The 27,011-nt window shown below is 39.2% G+C and overlaps 1 protein-coding gene across 1 annotated transcript in view; it reads right to left on the bottom strand.

Moving 5' to 3' along the window:
• Positions 1-27,011, bottom strand: part of CNTNAP5 (contactin associated protein family member 5) — a gene marked incomplete at both ends in the record, with an annotated part of 289,753 nt that overhangs the window by 97,442 nt on the left and 165,300 nt on the right. The window contains 2 exons of the mRNA XM_082312477.1: positions 386-505; positions 14,623-14,729. Of these exons, the coding sequence (XP_082168603.1) occupies positions 386-505; positions 14,623-14,729 (227 nt within the window). The remainder of the gene's footprint in view (positions 1-385; positions 506-14,622; positions 14,730-27,011) is intronic.

Genomic DNA, 27,011 nt, shown 5'->3' on the forward strand with positions numbered 1-27,011 from the left:
GTTCTAGTGAAGCAGAGAAACCATTCACAGTTACAAAAGCAGGTTTGAATTCTAAGTTTCTACATCTTTAGTAAAAAATACAAAAACTTCATTAAAATTTATGATATTATGAAAAACATATCAGCAGTGCCCTTTAAAAGGTGCAAATACCATTGTAAATACCACTTAGCAACAGTACAAGGCAAGTCCTTCAAGCTTAAAGTTTAAAAATCAGTTTTACATGGGTCTTATTTAAGGAAACACATCAGAGTCAACCCTCAGTTACTACCAAGTTCTCTTCTTTTTCCCACTACTGAGGCACCCATGATTGTGGGGTCTTCTTAGTAGTACAATGAAAGACATGCCAATAACATTAGAGGCACCAAAGACAAGGGTAGGTCATTACCTGTTATATTGCAAAAAACACGGAGTGGTCCAAGTGGTCCACTTCCATCAGAATCAATGTAGAAGAAACCTGATGTCTTTCCTTGGTGTCGGTAAGCCTCACAAGATTGTTCATAGATAGCTTAAAAAGAGAGAGATTGTATCACATGAACAAAGAGAAAGCAGACAGACACATTTTATACATGAGCACTGCTTTAATCATTGTCATAACATAAACTGTTGGTTCACTGCCCATTAGCATGTGAAAGCGTTTACTGCATTTGGACCTGGCTCCGTGTTTGAAATTAGGCATGTATTTAACTGCTTCCTTGAACTTAACATATTCTGGCTTTAAAGATATGGGTATTGGCCTTGCTGTGGATTAAAGTATGTAAATACTTAAGTAAGTGGATATGAACTTTCAAACATGCCACCATCTACTTATGGAGTGATACATATATGCATCCACATAATGATATTTCAAAGACATATATACACACGTACATGATTTACTCTACCTAAGCATGCATTCAAGCCTTGTCAATACAGAAGACACATATTTTTGCCAGTCTTTAGCTTCCCTAAAGGGTATTGTTAACAGGTAACTATAAGCCCCTACCAGTGTCTCCTGCACAAGTGAAAACAAGCCGTTGTTCCTTAGCAGAAAAGCTCAAGGTCAGATATGGTCTCCATCCTGGGTGACAATTTCATGCTTTAGGCCTTTTTTTATACAACCCACTCTTCTTCTCTGCTTGTCAATATTCTTCTTTTGGAGGATTAGTGCCCATGAAAATACCAAGTGGTTAATAAAACAAGCATAGCAGGTCACCAAGAGTAAGAACAGGAGGAAAAACTCCCACAGATTTGAGGGAGTATTTGTATTTGTGGCATGTTTTCAGGCAAGATATTGTAACTTCACATGGGGCAAAGACGAAACTGCTCCAGAGAGGCAGTTATGAGGTATCAAAAAGTCACATGTGTGATCCTGGATCTTGAACAACAGTAACCTTATATTTCTTTGCAGGAGGATTGATTTTTTTTTTTCAACCTACTTAAACACTTACCTGATTATACTGACAAGGCTATTCTCTGTAATAGTTTATGATTGCTCAACTAATTGTCAGTAAATACAATAAAAACCACAGATTTACTTAACAGATAGATCAAGACTTCCTTTTTTCTTCCTATGAGACAGAGTTATTTGGAAGACACAGTAACGGAAATGCAAGCAAACAGAATTACCCCTAATCTTTAAGTAAGCTTTTGAGTGCTACCAGTAGCAGAACGCACAGTTCTGTGTGTGTATATATACGTGTCCAGTATATTTGGACATCATCTTTGGCTCCTGTGAGGTCATATTTATCATTTTCTTACCTCTTAATTTTAAGAGCACATTTAGCTACTATTGGCGCATTCATACATCATTATACAGCAAACACTGGACTTGCGCAGATTGGGAGATACTTAAGGGAATTTGTGAATAACCCATTTGTTAGCCACTGCAAATCTTTTTTCCAAGCCCCTCACTCTTCAGGCAGAAGAGCAGTACAGTTAAACTTGATATGGCACAATATCTGCCGTGTCGAGGTTGTAAATACAACTGCAAAGTTCCCAGTGCCTGGAAAGAACTCAAGGAGGCTTGCAGACCGAGTGCAGGGAGACCACTTCCTCACCATTTCTGAAATGCAGTCCCAGCCTCTCCTGCAGAAGGCAGCAATTGCTCTGCACCAGCAGGAATAGTTCCTCATTCCTGTGCATGCATGGACTCACATCCATCCTTTCCCCTCATTCCCTGAGAGTAGTTTCTCTAATGAAACAAATTTCAGAAAGGCTTAAATGGCCAGTCTGAAGTAGCCTTGTCTGACTATTATTCTGAAGAATGCTATAAGATAGTTCATCACTCAGATTTTAATGAAATTTGGACATTTCTTCACTTCTGCCAACAAAATAGAATCACAGTTCTAGGGGCTCCAATCCCAAACTGGCTATGAATTAAGAGTGTCACCAGTCAATCACTTGTACCACTCATCAAAATATGCTTTTCCCTCGTACATTTCTCTCCTGACCAGACATCTTTAGCAGGCAGAACATCACTAAGTGCTAAATATGCACAGCATTACCCTTCCTGGAGTTAAGAAGCTGCTTAAGGTACTCAGCACCTGGTGAGACAGTGGTTTAATTAGTATCCGTCCTATAACAAACAGAAAAGAAAGCTTCTTCCTGACAGTCATTAGGCTGATATAGAAAGCACTGTAGGAGTCCAGAAGATCTCTAAATTCCCCCTCTGATAGCTGGCCAAGGGTACATATTAAATGCAAATAAAATAAAATCCCCAAACCAGAACCTATTCTTCCACTATTCACAACCTGAGGGGCTAACAGAAAGTCCCTCAGTCACCAAAGTGCTGACAAAAGCAGCTGGGATATGGAGGGTCAGGAGAGAGACCGTAACAGGCGATTAAGTAAGCAATCAAGGAATCATGGTTTGATCAATTTGCAAAGTTCTCAAACTGCAGTTCACTTAGTGAATTTGCTGTCATCATCATTACAGGACTCTTTATCTTGTCTCATTAGGGAATATGCCAGTTGCTTCCCCTCGATTGTTTGCTGAGTATCTTTGAAGACAAAGGATGGTGCAAGGGGTAGAGACATAAAACTAGTATGTTGTCAGTGAACTGGCACAGCTAGAAACTCATTTTTCATCACAAACTTTTGCTTCTTCTTGACTGTCATTTTGGCTGGAGGCCAGATATAATTTTTTCAAATTAATCAGGAAAGATGTGAAGATACAGCCATTAATAATGTGGGCAGATGCAAACAGAGATCATCTACTCATGTTTAGATGGCCCCTTTGTCACTGCAACTTTGGGAAAAAAAAGCTGTATAGAGCTAGAAATCAGGCTAGGGGTGCTCAGCTGGTATAAATCTGAAAGGATGCACAAGCTTCAGTGAAACTACAGTTATGTCTGCCAGAAGAAAATCCATCCTGGTATGTTTTCCTTTTGGTTATATAAGAATTCCAGCAGTAAGTACTAGGGAGTAGCAGAAGAAGTGGGAAAAGTCTATAAACCTCAAGATCTAGCACATAAAACATATTCTAACTATCATGACTTAAAGAAAAGTTGTTTTGGTGGACAGTTTATTTTGTAGCTACATGCTGAATGTTTCATATGCCTGGATCTTAAGCATTTGATACTGCATACTTCTAGACTGGATGGGCCATTGCTTTTAGTTCTCTTTTTTGCTATTTTATGGTGTATAATGCATCAAGGAGAAAATTATATTTGTCTTCCAGTCACTGGCAGATGCCTCCACAGACATTTCAAGTGGACCATCTATTCCAAGCTCTGCTCGTCTTTGCAGGCCAAGCCAATCGCTTGTTTCAGAATAAAGTTATGCAATTCCATTTGCTGAAAAAGGTCCTATTACTCCAGTGACAACAACTCGAAGCTGTCTTTATGATTCAATGAAAGACAAGATGTCTTTGCATTCTTCTCTTTATGCAATCGGAAATATCATACAAAAGTAAAAAACAGAAGAACAGTCACCTGTGACTGTTAAGACCCCAGAGCCTTAACTTTGAAAATTGCCTTCAGATTTATGTTCCATTTTGTGCCAGACTTCTCTGATGTAGATGAAGATGTGGTCGTTTTGGGAACAGTAGGAAACCATTATTGTAGTTGTCATTAAAGAGTCGCCAACCATTTCTGCATGTAATGGGGCCTCACTTTTAAAAAGCAAGCACCAAGTGTAGTTATGGAACTGCTGACAAATGCATACGTTTTAATGTCAAACAACATTTGCAGTAATTATACCTTTTTAATAAATGAGAGGTATTCATCAGTTCATTCAGAGTAGAACCCATCAACAATTTTCAAGCATTATTTTTAAATTTAAATGAAAACAAAAACACAAAAAAAATTATTTTCTTCCTTTCTGTGAAGCGTTTTAATAGTGTTTATACTTTCACTCCTTCAAGTTTGTTTTCAAATTTTAAAATGTTCACCAAAATGGGACAAAAACAACAAAAAATGTGTTCTTTGTAGGCTGCTCATGCAAAACTTGTTTTCTCATTAAAATGCTTAATCAAGCACTTTTTGAAAACATAACTTCAAAAATGAAACTTCTGGGTTGTCTTTTGTCTCAAAGAAGCAAGATCAGTTTTCCTTCTCTAACCCTCTCACATCTTTTTTGGACTAATTTTGACTTATACCAGCCACTGAAGATAAAATGATAGTTTCCAGCAACATGTGTTTCACTGAGCCAGAACCACTGAAAATCACAGTTTATGACTTTCAACCCCTGCTGCGTTTCCTCAGGCCCTTTTGGGAACGAGCTGCACTGCCATGCAGCCATAGTACTGCACTTCCTGCCACTGAGTTCCCGCAGGCAGTCAGGATGAAGCTGTTTGCTTCAAGGAGTTGCATTACGCTACTGTTCAAAGGAAAGAGATGTCAGCAGTGCACATGAACCCATGCTACCCCCCTGCAAGTATGGCTTGGACCTCACAGTCAGGTATGGCAGGTAAAAGCAACTACAGCACAAGGCAAAAACCAAAGTGTAAAAGGTGTCACAGGGGCAGACTTTGGCTGCTGGGCTATTGCTGGTAACAGTGGCTATTCCAGGAAGACAAAACAAGAAACAGCTTGACTCCAAGGTCCCAGATTTAGTAAGGGAAACTGGACATCAGAAATATCTGTTTTACTTGGTCACAGAGAGACTGGATGTCTTTTATTGCCCCCCCCCCCTTTTTTTTTTTTCCCAGAATCACTTACAAGCTATAATATTGGACCCTGTGCTGACATTGTTGCAGTGCTCTTGAAGGAATTTTTTTAAAGGCTACTGTTGTGTTTCACAAAGAAATTTAAAATCCTCCCAGAGCTAGCTACTGAAACTGATGCAGCCTGAGAGCCCCATTCTTCATACCAAGAGTGCTTCCCTAAGTACTATATGTGCTTTTGCCTTTCTGCCAGGATGAGCCGTGCTGATGGTGTTCAGGCATGCACAATACTGACAGAGTTCAAGATATCTATCTCACAACCCCTTATAATCCTCTGTGAAACACATAAACCCAATTTCTCCCTCAGGTATCTCTTTCAGCCTTAAGTATCTCAAATTAAACTAGCTTTTCAGATCAACAACTCATCCCATCAGAGCATTCATTTTGAACACTGCTTTACTCACTGATCATAATGGCCATCTTTTCCTTCAGTTCTCACTTCTCATCTTCCCAGGTGCTTAAGAAATGGTTTGTCAAATTTTGATCAGCATTTATAAAATAAACACTTTATCCCCAGTCAGATCAACATCACCCTGTTCTACATGTTCTCTTATATCTCCTGGGATATAAAGATTCATAAGCTCAAAAATCAAAATTATGGATCTGAAACATACACATCCCATATTTTTTCAAGCCACAAACAGTACATCCCTACAGAAGCATCCTAGCAAAACTATAAATATGCACTTTGATTGATCAAGGTTGAAGCTATAGATCCACGATTCAGACTTCACTGCCAGAAAGGCATTAAGAGATTTTAATATCATTATAATAATCTATTTTGACCTTTTGTGTAAAATCAACTACAGAATTTCATTTTCTAATTCCTTCACCAAGACCCTTACGGCTGGTCAGCCAGAGCACATGCAGTAGCTCTCTGCACCCTGCAGTCAGGTCCGACAGGACTGGGGTCCCTCTTAGCTTGGCTCTGCAATTGAAATTTCCGCCTTGATTCAATACGCTGCAAGAGCCTGGCAAGTTTTAAATACGAGCAATTTCATCACTGTTCAGCTCACTGAAGTATCTTGAACCTATTAATCCAGCTGTTTTAATTATGGTCCTTAAACCAGAAGAGATTGTATCCCTGCAGTAGCTGAAACCTTTAACAGCACATGGCTGAGCACAAACATTTGCAAGGTCAAACTTCCATCATTTCCAATAAAGTATCTTTTTATTCAGTTTTTCACTGACTACCTGTTACTGTATTGAGATTTGGCTTCCAATCTTACTTTTGCCCTAACCAGTTCACCTACAGTCTCCATGATAGCCTTTGCTAAGCACATGCTTACTGTTTGATTTTGGAGCTCCCTGGCAGATAAGCCTTTAGGTGGTCTCAGTTTTCCTGAGTACTTAACAACTCTGTTTCCTTTGCCCCTATGTTCCTAACTTATAAAACCTCTCCTTTCTCTCAGACTACTTTAGTTTCATTTTTCATCTCCAGTTCTATTTCAGCTAAAAGAAAAAAGACTGTTCTTTGTGCAAAGACTCGAACTTCTGCAAAAAATCCCCAGGGATCAATATATTTAAAGTCCCCTCTCTTCAATGGATGAATGAACTTGTTATTGACCCAGTAAGACGCACCCTTTACCCGTATTTAAAACAGTGCTGGCTGTTGGACTCAATGCAAAGGTTACAGTGATACCCAGACTTCAGTTTTACTACTTGGAGACCAGGCAAGGTAAACCTCTCTCCCCTCCACTCAGCAGTACGTTACTGGCATAGATACAACCAAGAGTGCAAACTCCAAATCAAAAGCAATTTGTTTGGTTGGTATTTTTTATTAGAGGACTCTGTCCTTTTCAAATTTAATGGACACCAAGATAACTTTCATGAAAAAATAAAATTAATTAAAAGTTAACCTTAAAATTTCCAATATTTCTTTCCTACTGTACTTCCAATTACTTTGGAAACTGGTTGCACACATTTCATTGCAAATACTCTGAGCTGGAGATTCAGAATTTGAGCTGTACTAGTTATGATTACCAAAATGAATCCTGTAGTATTGCTGTTTCTAGATTGGATTCTCATAATCTAATAAAAGTAGCTGATAATTTTCAATTTCTCAGAGGGAGATAACATTTTATGGTGATATAATAAATAAAATACATTAAAGAGACCTAAAGAACTTTAATTCTTGATTTCATTGAGAGGTGCTGACACTGTCCACTCCCCAGCTAAAACGTAGCAGCAAGATGCATGTTGCTTTTACCACCTCTAACAATTGCACAGTTATGAAAAATTGTAGAAAGAATACTTATTGCCAGATCATTTGGGACCATTTCATTGCTTCGTAATTCTTTGTACCTTAGATGCAAAGAGTAATAATAACCCTTATAATAATAATAATTATTATTATTGTGTTCTGAGCTGAAAACTTATGTACTGGTTAGACTGGAAAGGCCAGTAAGAGCTGGGGATTCTGTCAGGATCTGCAACTAGCCCTGGACTGACCTTGGACAAATTGAAACGCACAAGTGCCAACAGAGACTGAATTAAGCATTCTCACCAAAATGCTCAGAGCTCCTGGAGGCAGATTGAAGATGACTGTTTCACCCTCTGCTTGTATACCTCAGGCCTGACAGATTTGTTCTTACAGACTCGGAGTAATGAGTGTTCAATCAAGGGTTTTTCTAAATAACAAATAAAGCAATATGCAATGGGAGGTTTCTTCTTCTCTTCTCATTCCAACAGCAGAAGGATTAGTACAGGCAATGAACTCTGGGAATGATCATCATTCTCACCCTTATAATACAATTGTCTTGTTAAATGCCAGAAAATGAAATCTGTACTCTCAAAACCTGGATTTTGACAGCTCTGCTGTTGACAGACTAATGCGGTCTCCGCTGTGATGTGCCTGGATGACAGATGGCTTATTTTTTCTTTTTAAAATTTGTAGTTACTCATCTGATAAAGAATGCGTTATTTCCATAGACAGCTTTAAAATTACTTTTACCACAATGTCACCTAAATGGATGTTCAGGAGGGATCCTTCCATTACACTTGGGGATTAGACAGTTTCCTACCATCCAAGCTAAGGCTACCCCTGGCCGAGGTACGAAAGGTCATGTCAGCCCGTCCTCCCCTGTCACTTCCCTGCTGAGGATTGAAGGCGGCTGTGTCAGTCACATACCCCAGCGGCCCCTGCCTGGTGCTGGTGCAGGTTGACCTGCAAGTTCTGCTACTGCAAGAAAGCAGTCAGGGAGACCTACACCATTTTAAGAGCAGTGTTGGAGGGAAAGGAGAATTCAAAGACTTGAAGGACACTGTGCAAAGCATGGTATTTGAGCCTTGCTCTTGAAAGTACTGGCGTCCCTGTGGTGATGGTCACACCTGACACAGGCAGGCTTCAAAAGGGATTGAGTTAGTCCCCCAAATACTCTATTCTGCAGTAAAGTCTCCCAAAGTGGAATATTCTCTGTTATTCATAAGGAAATGTCAGGCAAAGGGAAAAACTTTTTTTAAATGAACACCACTGAGAAATGCAGATGTACAATTTACAAATACATGAACTGAAGGAAAAGCATTAATAAGACAGTAACTTATTACAAAATAAACAATGAAAATTCATATGCCAGAAGCATGGTGTGAACAAAAATATACAGGAACATCAAGTACGGTACTGATGGCTTGATATGAATATTAAATGTGTTTTGTTTAGTCAAAGAACACCTACATGTTTCAGTGCACATGGAAAAAACCTATCCCGAGAATCTCAGAGAAGAAAACTGGCTACTCAGGACATGCAAATTACATGACCAGACTCACTGTTAGACAGCTGGCAGACTGAAACTCTGAACTTCATTTCCCCAGCCAGCAAACTGTGTACAAATCTCCCTACCTTGGAATATGGGAGAATTACCAAATCCATGGCTGGCACTTTAAGATGCAGCTCCAGTACTGCTAATGATCTGGCTGAAGCTATATTAAGCTTTTCAGATCCAAAATGATATATGCGGTAAGCATATTAATATTAAAAAATACATTTTCAAAGCCTGAAGTTATGTTAAGTTTATGTCATATCAACGACTATATGACATTTCTATTATTGGATGGATTTTTCCTCCAGCAATTACCTAGCCCAATAAGACACATGCCTGTATGTGCAAGATAGATCACACACCAAAGCAAATATCCAGAATTAAATTACATTCTGTTAATTATCACCTTGCAAAGCTTTGGTGCAAAGCTCTGGGACATGACATCCCCAGAACATGAAGAATAAAATCATTATTTTATATTTCTCATCATTTTCTATATCAATGTTCAGCACTCTTTGGAATAAAAAAATACACCCAAGACTAAAGGCCATCTGAAAACTATCATGTATAAAAATAATAGAAATACAGAAGGGGAAGATGAGGCTTTCTAAGGGACTAACATAACTCATAGAAAGAGGAGATTACTAATCATTACCGTGCAATAAATTTATACCATTCTGTATCTCAGGGCCATTTTACACTGGTCTACTGCTTTCACTATCACATGATAATTACAAGGAGAATTAATAGTATGAGAGAGATGACTATGCAGGTTTTAAACTATGACCTTTCAATTAAAAATATTTTGTATATATATACACCTGTAATTCCTCCCCCTCCGTTTCTCTATCTATATACACCTATAATTCTGATCTAGCTTCAGTTGCCTACTGTATGTCTAAGCTAAGACAGCCTCCCTCTATAGACGACAGACACTGGTATGTTTCAGAGGTGGTCCATGAACTTACCATGGACGCCCTATCTCACAGTGAGATTAGTCAAGTTCTGAAAATAGCTCACACTCTGTTATATATATAGAGAGAGCAGACCACTATCTTAGATTACATGTCACAGTATCAGACAGCAAAAAATAGATGAGCTGAATCCCACCCAGGCCTTTTTCCCAAGCTGTGTACTAACATCAGTGTTTCTATCTGAAAGAGGAAAACAGAAAACAAACATTACATTATTATCTATTTTGCTATGGTCCACACACGTGATACATAAAGGATCCTCTCCTATCCATCTGGATTATATCAGACTACTCCAATACCTGATGGATCAGTAGGCTACCCACCTCACTGTAGAAATAGGGAAAGTATCTATCACTAAAAAGACTTCAGGTGAGCTAATCTTCCAACCTATTCAAATGCAAGCTGTGTGAAGCACATTTAAAAGATAAACCAAAAAGCAAAACCATGCATTTTATAGACTTGAAATAAGATTGTATCCTCAAAGCACTGGCTTAGCTACAGATCAGCTCAAGTAACAGTATGCAAACTACTTTCAAAGGAAAGAATCCATACCATTTCAGTAGATGATATAGATCACACACCTTCTAATATACCTGCAAATTGGATCTTACTCCCAACAGAGGTGGAGAAACTAAGGGACAACAAAACTTATACACAAACAAATGTAACTCACCTACTGTTGGCTTAATATCTTATAGGGTTATTCCATGACTCCTAGTTTCCCCAAACTGTGGGCAGTGAAATGGGTACCCAGGGACAGTCAGCACAAGTTCTACATTTCCCATCAAATTGCATGTCCACATGCATTTGTGACAGCAAGGCACTAGCACATGCTTTGGAGTTTCACAGCTACAGATAGTACAGAGATGAAAACACAATTGTTAATCAGTGCTGTGACTAGCCAGCAAGAAGATGTGAATTGCACTGGAAGCTGAAATGATGAGAGGTAAATCCAAATCCTCTTTCCCCATTTCGAAGAAAAAAAAAACCCACCAAACCAAAAAAAACCCCAAAAAAGACATGGAAGATATTGATAATACTCCACATGTGGCAGCTTGTGAAGGAGGATTAACCGCTACTAAACAGAGAAACGGACTTATGCATCAGGCAATAAGCTTTGCAAGAAAGAAACAACCTGTTTAGAAAACATTCAGACTCTTCCCATATGTTACTGAAACCCAGAAAACACCAATGGGTTTTAGGACTACGTTATTTGTATTTACAGCTAATTTTAGAGAAGAGGAGGAGAACAGAAGCAGGACCAGATGAGACTTCAGGGTGAAACTTGTCTACCACAGAATAGCTATTTAATGGGACATGACTCTACACCCTTCCAGTGGTGGACTCTCATCTGGATCATGTAGATTGCCACACTTCCTGTGACAGTTTAGGAGCTTTCAGGATGAGAAGGGATTTTGAGTTAGCAGGAGGATACTTGAGGTTTGCAGAAAATAGACTGCCTCTAGGAAGATTATATTAAGACCATGTCTAGACCCAGCTAGTTCTTTATATGTATCTTGAGATGCATACTTTTGCTTCATTCACACATCTTGAATTTCAACTATACCCATTTTCAGTCATGACAGACACAATCTTGTCACATATATTTGACGTTGTCATGCAAACATTGTCCCAGCTGTGTCTTCTATCAACTTACTGTTCTGTCCTGCCACCATCTACCTTCCCCTCTGTTGCACCAAATGCAAACTGTTTATCTTTGCTTTTCATGGCATATTTCCAACCCATCTACCTTTCATGACTCTGGCATTTGCCCTGTCAAAAATGTCAAACTCCTCTGGCCATAGCCTTATATTTTTCAAACAAGCACATTATTGCTTTCTCCCATGTCACTCCTTCATGCCTGCAAGCATTCAATTTCTTCCTCTTTTTAATCTTTACCTTATGACTTTTTGCCTACAAGAAAGCCTAGCAATAATTATGTACCTGGTAGACTGAAACTGCCACCTATGATGTTGAAGACTTTCTGGCACTCCATCACCTGCACCAGTGTGTTTTTTCCCCTCAGAAACTTAGCTGCAAACTCTTTGGAGCAGGGATAGTCTGCATTGGTAGCTGTTCCTCACAGCAGGATCCAGCATGGTCCGTGAATATTTGGAAGCAACCAGTAAGATTGCTTGTGTACCAACCACAAAATGTATTTCAACAGTTTACAGATGATGACAGTAAGTTAGGGACAATGTACCTTCAGATCTCAGTTCTTAAAATGGTAAGGTATCCCAATCTGAGCTGGTAAAACATAAATCAATTAATTCTGGTTTGCAGGTGCATGTCATGCAATTTTTCCTGAAAGCTTGGCAAGGAATGGGTCCTTTTACGTTATTCAACCAATGGCACCCACCTCTTACAAACACCACACCAAAAAGAGACAAAAACCACACTGATGCAACTCAGACAGAAAAGAAATCCAGCTGACAATGAAACTATTCACACTATGTTTGACTTGCAGCAGATTGCCAGTTAAATCTTTCCACTGTTGCTGTATGGACTTTGGTCTGAAGGGCAGTTTAATAAAAGAAATAGCCTCTCCAAAGTGGTACAAGTTCAATTTCAGGCCTGTCAGCCTCAGTGTTCTAGTAAAAATCAACATCTGTTGAGATAATGTTTCAAACCTTAAGAAATTAGATGTTTTACTTTGATAGAACCACACTGAATTACATGATTGGAAGAGTCGCCTGTATGTTGAGGATATTTGGAGTTATGCTGTGATCAGATCTGCAGCTTTCATTCACCTGCTACAAGGTACTCCTGTACGTCAACCACTATCAGCTGAAAGCGATAACGTCTCTTGTTCTGCAGGTTTCTTATCAACAGCCTGTATTTGCCCACCGGCTTTGAAATGGTTTCATCGCACATTTCAAGCACATGAATGCATTTCTCCAGACTAATGTAGCTGTTTATCAGCATTGCTTGGCTTACAGGGCAGCTGGCTCTACAATCTAGCTGGAATCAAATTAGCTGTTTGTAATACGGTTGTAAATAAGCTGAGCAGCTGAATAGCTGTGCATCACATGTGTGCACAGCTTGATCTGCTGGAAAGTCTTAACACAAGATCTTCCTGAGAAACTTTTCAGAGTAGTTCTTACATCAGTGAACCTTAAATAACTGCACCTATGTATGTCCTTTGAGAGTGCAGACACGAGTTCATGGAAGCAGGAGGCTTCACTAGCTCCATGCAAATGTCTATGGGGAAACCTAGTCATGAACCAGTCCTCAGCAGCAATGAGATGGTCTCCTTTGGACACAAGCCACACTCAGCTGGCACAGACACAGTAAGCCCCAGGTCCCGAGCTAATATGACAGTACAGATGTAGCCTAGAGGTTAGCATCCCTAATCGCCTTTGACGGACAATAGTGACAGGCCTCTTCCTTCCCCAAGGAGCCTCTCCCTTCTCACCAACTGATTTGGCCATCTAGTTTTGTACCAACCATCAGCTGATGTAAATACTCTGCTATGGCCTCAATCACTGCATGTATTCTGGGTTGGGTTTGGAGGTTTTAAAGAGGGGTGATGCCTTTTGGAATGACAAAAACATTGGACAAAAATGTAAACCCTCTTTTTAAAACTATAAACTCAGCATTTTTTCTTCCCATCTTTCATCTGGCTTGGCATGATTTCTGCACCAAACCCTTAGCTTCCTTTGTGCTTACAATGTAGAGTTCAGGTGATGAATCTATGAATAGACCTCTCAACAGCCTCTCCCATCAGCTGCAGACCCCACACCACAAGTGATTTCACTGTTAATTAGCAAACCATTAAACTCTCCAGAATTACAGTATGGTTGCCAATGTTCTCAGCTTCAAACCACTAAGTACCTTTTCTTCTCTCCTGCTTTTTAGCTTAATAAGGAAAAAAAATGCATCTGTCACCAATCTCATCCTATCTGCGGTCCAAGTGTTCATCAAACACCTGTAGTGGTTATAGCTGTATTCCTGGAATTGTTATTCTTACTCACTCTTTTTTTCTCTTTATTTCCAGTCATTGAACAGGAAGTTTACCTTAATTTTCTAACTGTTTTCCCTTTTAGTCTGCTGCAGGAACAGGCTTTATTTTGGCTTCCCCTTTCTCTCTCTATTTTTTGTTAGAATTCCCAGCATGCTGTGCCTGTGCTGTTTTATACTTCTTTTTAAACCTTAAAAACACCTTAACATTCCTTTTGCTGTGGATTTCAGTAGCTCAGTGCTTCATGTACCACCACTGTTTCAGACACTGTATCCTTGCTAATAGCAGCAGCCCAAATAATAGTTCAGCAAAATTCCAAAATTATAAACTGTTGAAAATTAGGTTCTTGCAACAGGAACTTTTGGATAATCTAAAAACAAGGAAGCCCATGGTGCCAGAATTGACACACAGCCCCAAACACAGATTAAAATCACCCAGCTCAGCCCAGCTAAATTCAACTAAATGTCTAATGACCAATGTGTCTATGATATGTATGTAACATAAATGAATTTGAGACTCTCCAAATCAATGTATAACGTGAGAATAAAATGTGGAAATTAGTTAAAATAATCTGGTTTTGTTTTCTCCAAAATATTTGTCAAGAAACATGCATATTTGCAAATGGGTTCCTGTGTGTTCCCAGCCCAGGTCTTGACTTGTTCAAACCATGTCAGGACATGCTACATCCTATAATATGATATGACCTCTCACAAAGCTTCTCTCTAGTTTATGTGCACCTTGACATATCAGCTGTAGTAAAAAACACTGTATGTGTGGGTTTACTTACAGTTATGACAGGTAGCTCCCATGTAGCCTGTATCATTACAATCACAGTAAAAGGTGGTCCAGGACTGAGAGCATTTTCCTCCATGTTCACAGTAGTTGGGTAAACATCTAATTGGAGACAGTTTTTAAAAAATGCAATTAATTATAAACATTTCTGTAAAAATAATGTGCTGGAAAAAAATAATTATAAAACTGTCTCATCTCCTCGTTCAGGCAAGAGTTTCCTAAGGCTGATTCACTGTATAATACCTGAAATAATTACTTATTCCTCTGATCTGTGATTCACTTCAAATACAAGCACTGAAGACAACAACATTTAATGTATCCAGCAAGTAGGTAAAGATCACTCTCAATAGAAACATTCCACTTGTCCTCCACTTGCTAGCAATTAAAGTGTCACAAACTTTCTGAGCATGGAGAAGGACAACTAACAGGTGAAAATGCTATTGAAATCTTGTTTCAAAGGAGAATCCCCTGTTCTCTGATTAAATAGGCAACACTTATCAAAATTAGGCTGAGTTACATTTGTGGTAACACAAACAGCATGAAAATCTCAGAAGTGAGAGGAAAAATATCCATCAATTATGAGTTCTGTATTCTCTCTTCTTTCCTTCATTTTAGTTGGTATGCCTCTAACATATTGTGAAGCAAATTATTAAAAGAGGCACAACAGCATGCAGCTTGGGAAGTGAACAGAAACAAAAGCTGTGGGAGATAAATTCAATCTCCAGGACAAGAAGTGAATGCCAATCTGAACTACACAGGTGTAAATGGAGGCAGTGCAATGGAGTTACACCAGCCTAAATGGAAACAGAGATTGTTCCATTCTTTGCCTTTTCCTTCCTTTTTTCCCCCTCTTACTGTATATTATATAATCTCTTTTACACTTTATGTTTGACTTTTGAAAAATAAGTAACTTGTTTATACCACTGATTCAGTTGTGATTGGTGGATGGATAGAGAACGGGCAATCAATTTATCTCTTACACACCAGCACTCCATTAGGGTTTGCTTTGCTGTAAATTGAGCTTCAAAACCCTTTTTATGGCCCAGATCTTTCAGTGGTGCTAGTGGTGAAGTCACTGATGCTATCTAGATTTGTACTAGCTGAAGACATGATTTTGTTGTGGTTTATCTCATCCTTAGGAAATGTTTTTGCATTTAAGTGCGCATATTGCCTTTACCTGTGGCTTTCAGTCTGTTTCTTCTGGAATCCTTACAGTTAAAACACATTTCATGCAAGCAGAAAACCTGTATGTCACTAATGGCCATTGTCTTCACCAGCCCCCTGTGCCCCACCAGCCAAACATCCATCAACTTACTTGAGTCCAAGACTGTTTAGAGCTGCCAGACATTAACAACCCAAAGAAACCTGTTTATGAGCATAGAGGCCTATCAGACTAACGTCTCATCCTCAATATGCTGCATGCAAGTATGTGCATACATACATACACTCGTCTGTATAAATGTGAGTCTGAGACTTGCCCTAAAACTCACGTTTACTTCATCACTGTTTATACCATTGTACATAAAATTATAAAGATCATATAAAAATATTAATATAAAAGATTAATTAATTTTTATTAATGCTTACTCAGTTATTAGAGTAATTATTTATTATTCAAATACTAGAGACATAAGGAATCCAAGAAGAAAGTATGTTATTTATAACTATCTGTAACATATTTTAAAAGAATTATAAAATATATTGGTCTTATAAGAATCATTGTTATGGCTTCTATTAATCATTGGGCTCAAATACAAAATAAGGAAAGAGAATGGGAAACGCATGCCTGGTTTTCCAGCTCGCCAGGGAGCTTTTTTCAGTGCTGCAGAGAACACCTTGTTTCTAAAACAAGAAACAAACAAAGGGAATAGCCAAAATTGTTGGGTTTGCCCCATCCCTACAAGGCAGGAAGCCTGAGAAGGGATGAGATTTTGGCTTTTAATGGTATGCTGGGAATCACCTAACAGAACCTAACACCCTGCTGGTACAGTGAGAGCCCAGTCACGTCCTCTGCCATTGCATCTACTCTTGGCAATGGTGAAGACAGATTTAGAAGCTTTGGGTCAATGCTGAAGAAAGAAAGAGCAGCTTACAGGATGGCACAAACAGAACTGACTGGTGTGTGATCTGCACCCAGCCACGCTCTGCAGGACCGTGTGAGCTCTCTCGAACCAGCAAGTCCCCACTAGCTTCATCCCAGAGGCTGCAGGAGAAGCACAGTGGTTTAACGGCTCTATGGTTATATATTTGAATTTTGCCTGTAAGAGCAGATTTGATCATATTTGTGCTTTGGTCATGCCTGCCCTTCCCCTCAGCATATTACCTTTACTTCTCCTGCTATTTGGTGGTAAAAATTTATTTATGTCACCTGTACAACAGCAGTAGTTATATTCATATCACAGGGGTGCTGGCAACAAGAAACATCTGATGTTAATAAAGCTCTTTGGAGAGGTAAAAAGAACAGTACTCTGTTATTATTGTAATTTACATCATCAGTGTAATGGACAAATATGCTTTCTGCCTATTTTAAGCTACCTTTTATTAATTAACCCAATGCAGTAAAGCTAATTACTAGTCATTTGTGGTTTGCCAAAGGCCTGTATTAGAGGCTTAGCCACATTTATTCCCTTAAAACTGTTGCCTTTTAAAGGCTTTACAAAGTTGAAGGTCACTTCTCATTTCTACTTGTCTTACAAATGCAGACACTTTTTCTTCCTCCAACAATGCACAAAACGCAAGTTGAACTAGCCTTCTAAGCTTTTAATGATATTCATAACTCAGAATGAAACCTTTGTTATTCCTTAGTTTTTTTGCTTTAATTAGCACCAACCACATCGGTCTTGTTTTTGGTCAGATAACTAACCCTTCTAAAAGCTTGTGAAACAAATTTCTTTGCAACTCTAATAATTACCATAACCCCATTCTAGCTGAGCAGTTGTGTCTTCATTAGAAGCAAAATTTATCCTAATTGTCAGAGAACTCAAAATTAAGAAAAAGCTATGATTAAAATTAATCAAGGCATGGATAAATCACAGGTTGTTCCATTTGCTAGCTGTCCTGGATCCTCATGCTGAATGATTTAAATACATATAATTTAAAATATAAATTAATATTTTCGTTCTAGTAAAATCAAGCCATTTTAGCAAAATATGCAGTGGTATCACAGAAGCTTTCATAGACAAAAACTTGCAGCAGGCAGCCCCTGACATATCTGCAATTGAAATGAACAAACAGATCAACTCAATTTTTGTAAGTATCATAAATGGGACACTTTGAAATTTAATGATTTGCCTAAGACAGTTTGTGACAGACCAGGGATTCTAATCTTCCAGATTCCAGTTTAATTCATAAAATATATAATGGTGAATGACTCTTGTAAAAAAATAAATGAAGCAAATAAAATTTTCCCTCCTTCAGCCAAGCTGGAACACACAGACCTTAGTCATCTAAGTGAACAATATGCAGAGCCTGCACAAAAGCATTCACTGTCCTTAGATGAAACATTCACCTCCAAAACTGTATGTGTGCTTCCTTTGAATTCAAAGGACATACTGCATAGACATTAGAGGGCAAAATTTGGCCCTTTGATAGGAATGATGAAGAAATAATAATGACAAAATTACTTGAGTAATTGAGGCTGAAAGAGTTCTATACATTTGATGTTACACTTGACTGGAAATAAACCCGGTACTTTCAATAAGCACCTCTCGAATTTTGTTATAGTCAGCACAACATATCCTGCCTGCACCGCTCTCTATTCTTCCTAAATAAAGAGGGAAAAAAGAGAACTATCAGAGAGAGAAAGAAAAAAGGAGCACACACCTTCAATATTAAGACTGTCAATATGCATCATTTTGAGACAAACACTAAGTCCCTAAAACTCAGCAATGCCATAATAAGAAAGCACATCACATTTATAAGTTTTTCTATCAAGAAAACATTTGCCTAAATATTATCTGAAATTAATTTTATTTCAGTATGTTTTCCCATTTATGGGCTGCAGATATTTCATATATGGTTAACAAAATATAATACTAACAGGAATGACTTCATATAGTAGGCATGCATGTATGATGAAACTCATGGTGTTACTGTAACAGCCTACACTTTGCTTTGGTAAAATGATGCCTTTCCACTAAACTCAATAGATTGAGGCCAATTGCAACAGCATGGATTTTTGCCCTGCTCTGCTGAGCTGTAAATCTGTGAAATTCCTTGCCAAAAGTTATTTTGGACACACGAAAGGGGTTCAAGGTGAGACCAGACAAGTGTTTTGAAGTGAAATCCACCGATCTTACTACATAGACAACACGTGACAGGATCAGGGGTTTACCAAGAGGAAAACAAACGAAGAGAGCATTAGAAAAGAAACTACCACAGGAGCTCATCCCACTCTTATTTTCCCCTGGACATCTATTTGTGGCAAAATAGTGGGCTAGGTCTCCTTAACTAAAGGGAGAAAAGAGAACTACCAGAACCAGAAGGAGGAAGGGAGAAAGAGTGAGTAAAAACCGGCTGCAAAAGAGTTAACACTCTCCAGATCTTTGGTTTTCCTAAGCACACATTCCCTCCTCATCACCACACCTCCCAACTTCTCTCTCCTCTGGCAACTTTAGAAAACTGAACAAAAACTTCTAAAAAACTGTTGTGGCATACTTTAGTTTTTTTTCTTTTTTAGCTATCTACATTTTCTGCACTAAATTTATTGTTATGAGAAGTCATGGAGTACAAACCGAACAAGAGTAACGTGAACAAAGACAATTTCTTTTCCATGCTGGAAATCATTTACTCTATCACACTGAACAGATGTAAAAAAAATTTGAAGAAAAAAAAAAAGAAGCATTTTTTTTGTCATTTTAGTAATTTCTCACAAAGGTAGGTTTTTCTTTCTGAGATTACAAAACTCATGACTGAACTTTAAAAATATATTATTATTTCCACTGTTGGCCACCTTGGTTCTCAGACTCTGCACTTGCATACCACTGTGAGATGAACAGTTAGAAGATCTGAACACTGATGCCAACTGCCCTCGGGCATGTGGCTGGGACAGAACTGTGGGAGGAGTTGTGCTGGGTTCTGCGGGTGAAGGGAAAAGAGCCTGTTATCTATGCCTTAGATAAAAGGCATTTTTTTAAGGTTTGATTGCTTTGTTGTTAGAACACCTACATTTTTAATAGAGGTAAATGCGCTGACAGTTTGGCTTGGCATCAGCAGAAAGGATTTTATATAAATAAATTTGAAAATGAAAAAAGGGAAACAAATAAACCATCCTGTACAGACAGCTGTTCCATTTAGAATTCATCATTTTACAAAGCAAAAGCAGAAAAGCCATCTGCAAAAATCAAACAAACAAACAAGGACAAGGTATTATATCCTACATGCATCCCCGTAGTTGGCCTTTAATTTACCATGGGGTTGCGCTTCCCATGAATTTTGACTCTAAAGGAACAGCAGTGGGGGAACTCTATTCAGGTACCCCCAGAAACTCAATTCCATGAATTCCAGAACTTCTTTCTCCACAGGGGTCTCATTCAGGGCAAACCCCCTCTCCAGCACGAGTGGGAAGTCCCTCAACTCTGTACCAAAGACAAAAGCTAACTATCTCCAACTCCAGCATCTTTCCACACATGTAAGTCATTGCAGTTATAACAAGGAGTTCACCCTGCTGAAACCAGTTCTGTAGTTACCCTTTACAGCATTTACTAAACACATTTTAAAGGACCAGATCAGCACGGCTCTTATTTATTCTGCGATGGCATCAGGCAAATGAGATTTGAATTCAGCACCATTTTCATGCTGCATGTGAAAATAAATAAATAAATAAACATATCTGGAAAAGAACAAGACTATATTAAAACATGATTTCTCTCCAAGTCAGATGCAGTGATGTGAGTGCAGCAGATGAATCTGAAAAACCTGTCTTTATTTTGTTCTGAAACACAGTATTTCTACAGACTAGTGCACCCTTCATGGGCCTGAATCATTATTTTCTAGTCTTGTGTATATGAAACAAATTCAGGGAAAACAAAAAAGCCTTAAAATTAAGGTAGGACAGGCAAAACTGACTCCTGGCATTGTCCACATAATCTGAACACTCACTTTTATGCAGATTAAAGCGAGACAAAGGATAGAAAGACTCCCCCCTCTTCAGAGGTAGTATCCTCCAGTATGATTGCCTATTTTTACAGAGACTTTGCTTTGTACAAACATATTCTTGTTTTATAACTACCTCAGACCAAGCTCACCTGACGGTACAAACCTCATATATCAGCCCAAGAGCAAGGAATTCTTCTACATGGTTTTATTACACTTCATTATCAGTCACCTCTTAAGCTGTCAGAGGAAGAAGTTCTGTCATTACTTGCATTATCTAGCTAAATTCAAACATTAGAAAAGATATGAAAAGACATGGGGATGGTCTTCAGAACAGCGGGGATTTTCATTCCGATAGCCAGGTTTTGGGTGTTTGTGGGTTTGGATTTTTTAAACCTTGCTTAGTTACTCTGCACCCTGCCCTTCCACCCTATAACTTGGGTGGTATTGAGGGGTTTTCCAGAACTCACGCTCCAAAAATGAGCTGTCTGCAATGGTTTAATTACATTAGTTAGCATGTCTAATTTGTGATGTATGTGCATACTTTTGGGAAGGACCCAAGGGGTTCTTCACTCTCACAGAATATCATGTATTCCTCTATTTCTAATGCTATTTTTCCCACTGTATATTGATCTTTACAAAGGATTAAGTCATTAAGATACCTTTTTAACCTTTTCCTTCCCCGCCATGTAACATAGTTTGGATTTAGGATATTTTCCCCCTTCCATTTCCACATTATTTCCAGTGTTTTGCTTTTTTTTTAGTACAGAGAAAGAGGAAAAAGATAAATTCTTTACCAATAATTTGATGAAAAGGAAAGAGGCATTTCTAACAATATTGTAATTTTTGCTGCATAAACACAAAGCAAATTGACAGTGTTTTACAAAGTACGAATACAAGCATGAGAAAGGGAAACTTTGAAAACCTGTCCACAATTTCTTTCTTTAAAATAGAAACTGAAAGGACACCTGAAGCTTCAGTGTGCCCTGTACTGTTTGTAAACATGTCCACTGGAGCCTACGTTTGAAACAGGCAGGAGAAACAAAAGGTATGGGGGAAAATAATCACTCACAGGACTGAAGTGATCTTTTTAAGGTGACACGAAAGATCAGAGGAACTATAACCTGGACTATCAGATCCTTACAACTAGTCAGGACAGACCTTCCTGTAAGTAGCATTTAATGGAACACTTCCAGAAAACGATTCAGGTATTCCAGTATGTCCTAGTTTCAGCTGGGACAGAGTTAATTTTCTTCCTAGTAGCTAGTATAGCACTGTGTTTTGGATTTAGGATGAGAATAATGTTGATATCACGCTGAGTTAACACCAAGTTTTGGTTCTTGCTGAGTAGAATTTACACTAGTCAAGGACTTTTCAGCTTCTTGTGCTCTGCCAGGTGCATAAGAAGCTGGGAGGGAGCATAGCTAGGACAGCTGACCCAGACTGGCCAAAGAGTTATTCCATACCATATGACATCATGCTCAGTATATAAACTGGGGGAAGAAGGAGGAAGGGGGGGGACGTTCGTAGTGATGGCATTTGTCTTCCCAAGTAACTGTTAAGTGCGATGGAGCCCTGCTTTCCTGGAGATGGCTGAACACCTGCCTGCCGATGAGTAGCGAATGCCTTGCTTTGCTCTGCTTTGCTTGCACGTGCGGCTTTTGCTTTACCTATTAAACTGTCTTTATCTCAATCCATGAGTTTTCTCACTTTTACTCTTCTGATTCTCTCCCCCATCCCACCTGGGGGGGAGTGAGCGAGCGGCTGTGTGGTGCTTAGTTGCTGGCTGGGATTAAACCATGACACAGCATCTGAAGGTGTGCAGTTTAAATGGTTTTTTTTTGCTGATGACAGAGATATAGGCAGGCAATATTCAAATCTACTTTAGGATTTATCCAAAATCAGAAATATTTTAAAAGAGGACAGATGACATCCCTTCTCATGTCTTCAACTGGTCCCAGTTTTGATCACCATCCAAATTCAAGAAGTGTGATCTAAAAATGTCCAACTCATTGCTATAAAACCAAGAACAGAAAATTTAAGAGGACTTTTCACAAAGAGAAAATAATCTTGAACATTGTCCTAGTTTCAGCTAGGATAGAGTTAATTTTCTTCCTAGTAGTTGGTATAGTGCTGTGTTTTGGATTTAGGATGAGAATAATGTTGATAACACACTGATGGTTTAGTGGTTGCTAAGTAGTGCTTACACTAGTGAAGGACTTCTTATCTTCCCATGCTCTACCAACTGAGAAGGCTGGAGATGCACAAGAAGCTGGGAGGGGGCACAGCCAGGACAGCTGACCCAAACTGGCCAAAGGGCTATTCCATACCATATGATGTCATGCTCAGTATATAAACTGGGGGAAAGCTGGCTGGGGGGCCCTGCTCAGGGACTGGCAGGGCATCGGTCAGCAGGTGGTGAATGATTGCATTGTGCATCACTTGCTTTGTATATTCTCTTATTATTATTATTACTAGTACTACTACTACTTTATTTTATTTTAATTATTAAACTGTTCTTATCTCAACCCATGAGTTTTCTCCCTTTTACTCTTCCGATTCTCTTCCCCATCCCACCGGTGGGGGGAGTTAGCGAGCGGCTGTCTGGTCCTCAGTTGCTGTCTGGGGTTAAATCACGACAAATATAAAATAATTGTCATTTCTGCAGAAAAGACATTATATACGGAAAACAGCAATACTAGAGAGAATGAAAAGAATAGATGCCAAATTGTCTTTTTTTTTTTTTTTTTTTTTTAATTCCTTCTGCAATGCACTGCAGGTATTTACGTGGGGGTGAATGCAATATTACGTGTTTACTTTTTCAATCCCAGCCTGGGACTGTAATAAATAAAATTAAAACTCACTGGGCATAATTAGCCAGGATATTTTCTCATTTGCATGGCCGACTTCGGGGGGGGGCAAAAATCATATAAAGTTTGGCTTCTGCTGCAGGGCATACATTAAATCTTAGAGGAGATTTGGGAAATGCAAAAAGAGATTGTGCTTTCATCGGATTTATCCTAACACCCTTCACCTGCAATAGTAATTAATTTCCCAAAGGCCCATTTTGACAGTACAACACATGAAGTAATGTTAAGTTCAGTACTAAAAGGAGGAAAAAGTCAAAAATTATTTCTTACAAGTAAAAATTGATAGTAAAATCTAATGGAATCTACAAAGGAAGTAGATATAAAGCAGGATTTAAAAGGTCAGCTCTATTTAGCAAGAAAAAAGAACACTTTAAGTTAATTTATTTAGAAAATGTTATGAAGAATTTTCACAGATAAAACATGGGTAGTGATAAGGACAGGGACTAAGGATGCTATTTGTGCTCCATAACTCGAGTAGTACAGGGAAGCAAACTCATGAATCAACTCAGTATGCTTCTCCCTAATGAGGTAAGCTGTTAACGCCAATCCCATCGCAGTGATTATTATGTATACCACATTCTGCTCTCTCCATTTGTATTTGCTAGGAGAACTGGAATATGCAGATGAATCTTGGTTTAATAAGGATGGCAATATCAGTGTATGCTTGTGTCTGCTTGCTGATACTACAGAGATGAAACACTGCCAAGATTCATAAGAAAATATCTGAGGTCAGGTTTGTGTTCCTCATTGCAGATCTCTGGAATTCCCAGGATGTCCCGCCAGATGCACCATCTGTCCATCTGCCAAGGTGGATTCAACATGAATCTTTTCTTTTTTTTTTTCCTTCCCCCCTCCCCCAGGTCACTTAAGGGAACTGAAATTCCCAGTGTTGTCCTTGACAAGTACTGTCAGTATTTGCTATAGCAAGGGCAGGGTGCCAGCGAAGTAAAAATAGGACAACCCAGTCAAAGCTTCATCAGCGCAAAATCCACACAAACTGCAGCAGATTCAAGTACTCTAGCAGTTGTAGACAGGGAGAGCAATGCATGCATTTATCTATGCATTCATGCGAATCTGAGCCTAAAGGGAAGCAGGCTCTGACTACCCTCATAGTTCATTTATGAATAATGACAGGTTCAACACATAAATGGCCTTCTTAATCCCAAGACTACCTAGTCTCATACACAAGCACAAATAGCGTATAAAACTTATGACAATATAACAATGGGCGTACAAGACCGTGCTTCTGCATCTGCCTTAGCCTCTGTTCAGGTAAACTTTACTACCAAAAAGTCAACAGTTTCAAGCTATTTCAGCCCTAGCAGGAATAGTAGAATCATACGAAATTTCAGGCTCCAATTCTCTGTCACTCGGCAACTTAAATACCACATCCTTTCTGATGGGGGTTGAGGAGTTCAAAAACATTAATGTAACCAACATCATCATTAAGGATGTGACACATCTAAGGATGTGCCTCAAAAGCCTGGTGGAAGCAACCATTTGTCTAGGACCATCTTGAGGGGCAAAGGAGGCTGTTTCCATGAGCAGTGTCAAGTCAGAGGAAAACAAGGCCAGTTTTCCCCTTACAACAGCTGTTTGGCGCAAGCTAGCCCAACTGCAATGCCTCCTAAGCACTTCTCTTTACAGAGTTTGGAAGAGCTGGTGGGGGAAACCACACCAGATACACTCCTTTGTGTACACATGGAGTGCAAGAACTCCTGGAAATGGAATTTTCTTCTCTGTGACTAACGCTGCAAAGCAGTTTGTCCCAATGCACGCAAGAAGTGGATGAGATTAATCAACCCATGCCTTCAGGCTGCAGGCAACACCGCAGCCCTTGCTGCTGTATTCCAAGGGGTCCATCTGCTGTAAGAGCAGACAGCCTTGCTCAGCCCAAAGGGAGCATCTGTCCTGTATGATGAAGGGCTGGAAATCCACAGTGTTTCTGGACTGAGGTTTAATGATTTTCTGGCACATTTTCCTAATATCCATGGCAACTCTTGAGCTGCAATATCTCTTGAGCCCACATTCCTGCATCTATTCCCTGAACAGGATGCCAACTACAGCAAACAACCAACTCAGCTTCAGGACTGAAGCTAGTATTTCTAGTCCCAAAATCTGGCATTTCAGCCAATTGCTTGAACGGGAAATCCCAGAGCTTCTCAACAGTGTAGCCAAGTTCTCAGCATCTGCATATTTGTTTTCCTACCCATTTCATTTATTTTTAAATGAGAGGCTGCCTAATTTCCCCCAGGCAATGCCTTCCATTGTTTGCCCACACACAGACAGACCCACACCCCCACTATTCCACTGCCACGTAGGAAGAAAAAACACAGTGCAGAAAGAATTAGTACCTAGCAAAATTCACAGTCAGATTCCAATGTATTTTGAGATTAGCACGGCGATGACAAAATATATTTTGGGTTTGAACAATGGAAGTACAAAGAGCTGCTCACAATAAAAAAAGATGTTTTTAAAACATCCAAGTAAGGAACTTGGGCTTCCTAGTCCTAAGACTATCACCTCCCTCCAGACTTCACTTCAGATAAACAGTGCCTCTCCTCCAATTTCCTTACTCTGACAGTGTCACAGCAAAGATGCTGATGAAATAAGTTTAAGAGCATCCCACTGAACACTTTGCCAGCTTCTAGCAATCTGTGGCTTATGGATTCATGTACGCCTTACTGGCTTTTTCCTTTATATTTGACCTCTACAGCATCTAACAACATCCAATTTGATGCTGTGAATTTGTGAGAAACAGCAAATTCTGTTTATTATTCACCTCCTTCATGCTGCTCCTCATCACACAACCCTGCCTAGCTCTCTCTTCTCCAGGCTGAAGAGTCCTAGCCTATTTAATCTCTCCTCGTAGAGAACAGTTTGTGGCACACAAAAGAACAGAGTGTCAGTTTTAGAAACAGCCATGAGGCCTGAATGACAGACTCTTATAGTCAGAGCTGCACACAGCACCACCTCTGAGTGGCCCAGAGAGGATGTACTTCTTGGAAAGGGCTGGTCAGGCCAAGGCTGAGGTCAGTGAATACATCCAACTGGATTTGCATTTCATCTTTTAGCAATTGAAAGAGAGGGTGTAAGGGGATCAACATACAGTTAATAGCTTGATTTACTAAGGGGAAGATGTTCCCATAGTTATCCAGTGCCTCAGTCCCTGCCTCCTCCTAACAGCTTGCAAACTTCTCACCCTCATTTTGCCCACATCTGAAAGAGGGACATACACCTCAAATGCAAGAAGTCACAGGATCTCATGAAAATAGAGGGCCAAGGAGAAGGGAATCAAGCTACCATTCATAAAAAAAAAAAAAATACACGGCCTGAGCTGAACCATCATTCTAGACGTCATGGAATCTGCAAAGAAGAAATCCCAAGAAAAAACAGGGCAATAAATTCTGCAATCACAGAG

Source organism: Platalea leucorodia, assembly GCF_965183815.1.
Source record: "Platalea leucorodia genome assembly, chromosome: 5".
Taxonomy (NCBI): Eukaryota; Metazoa; Chordata; class Aves; order Pelecaniformes; family Threskiornithidae; genus Platalea; species Platalea leucorodia.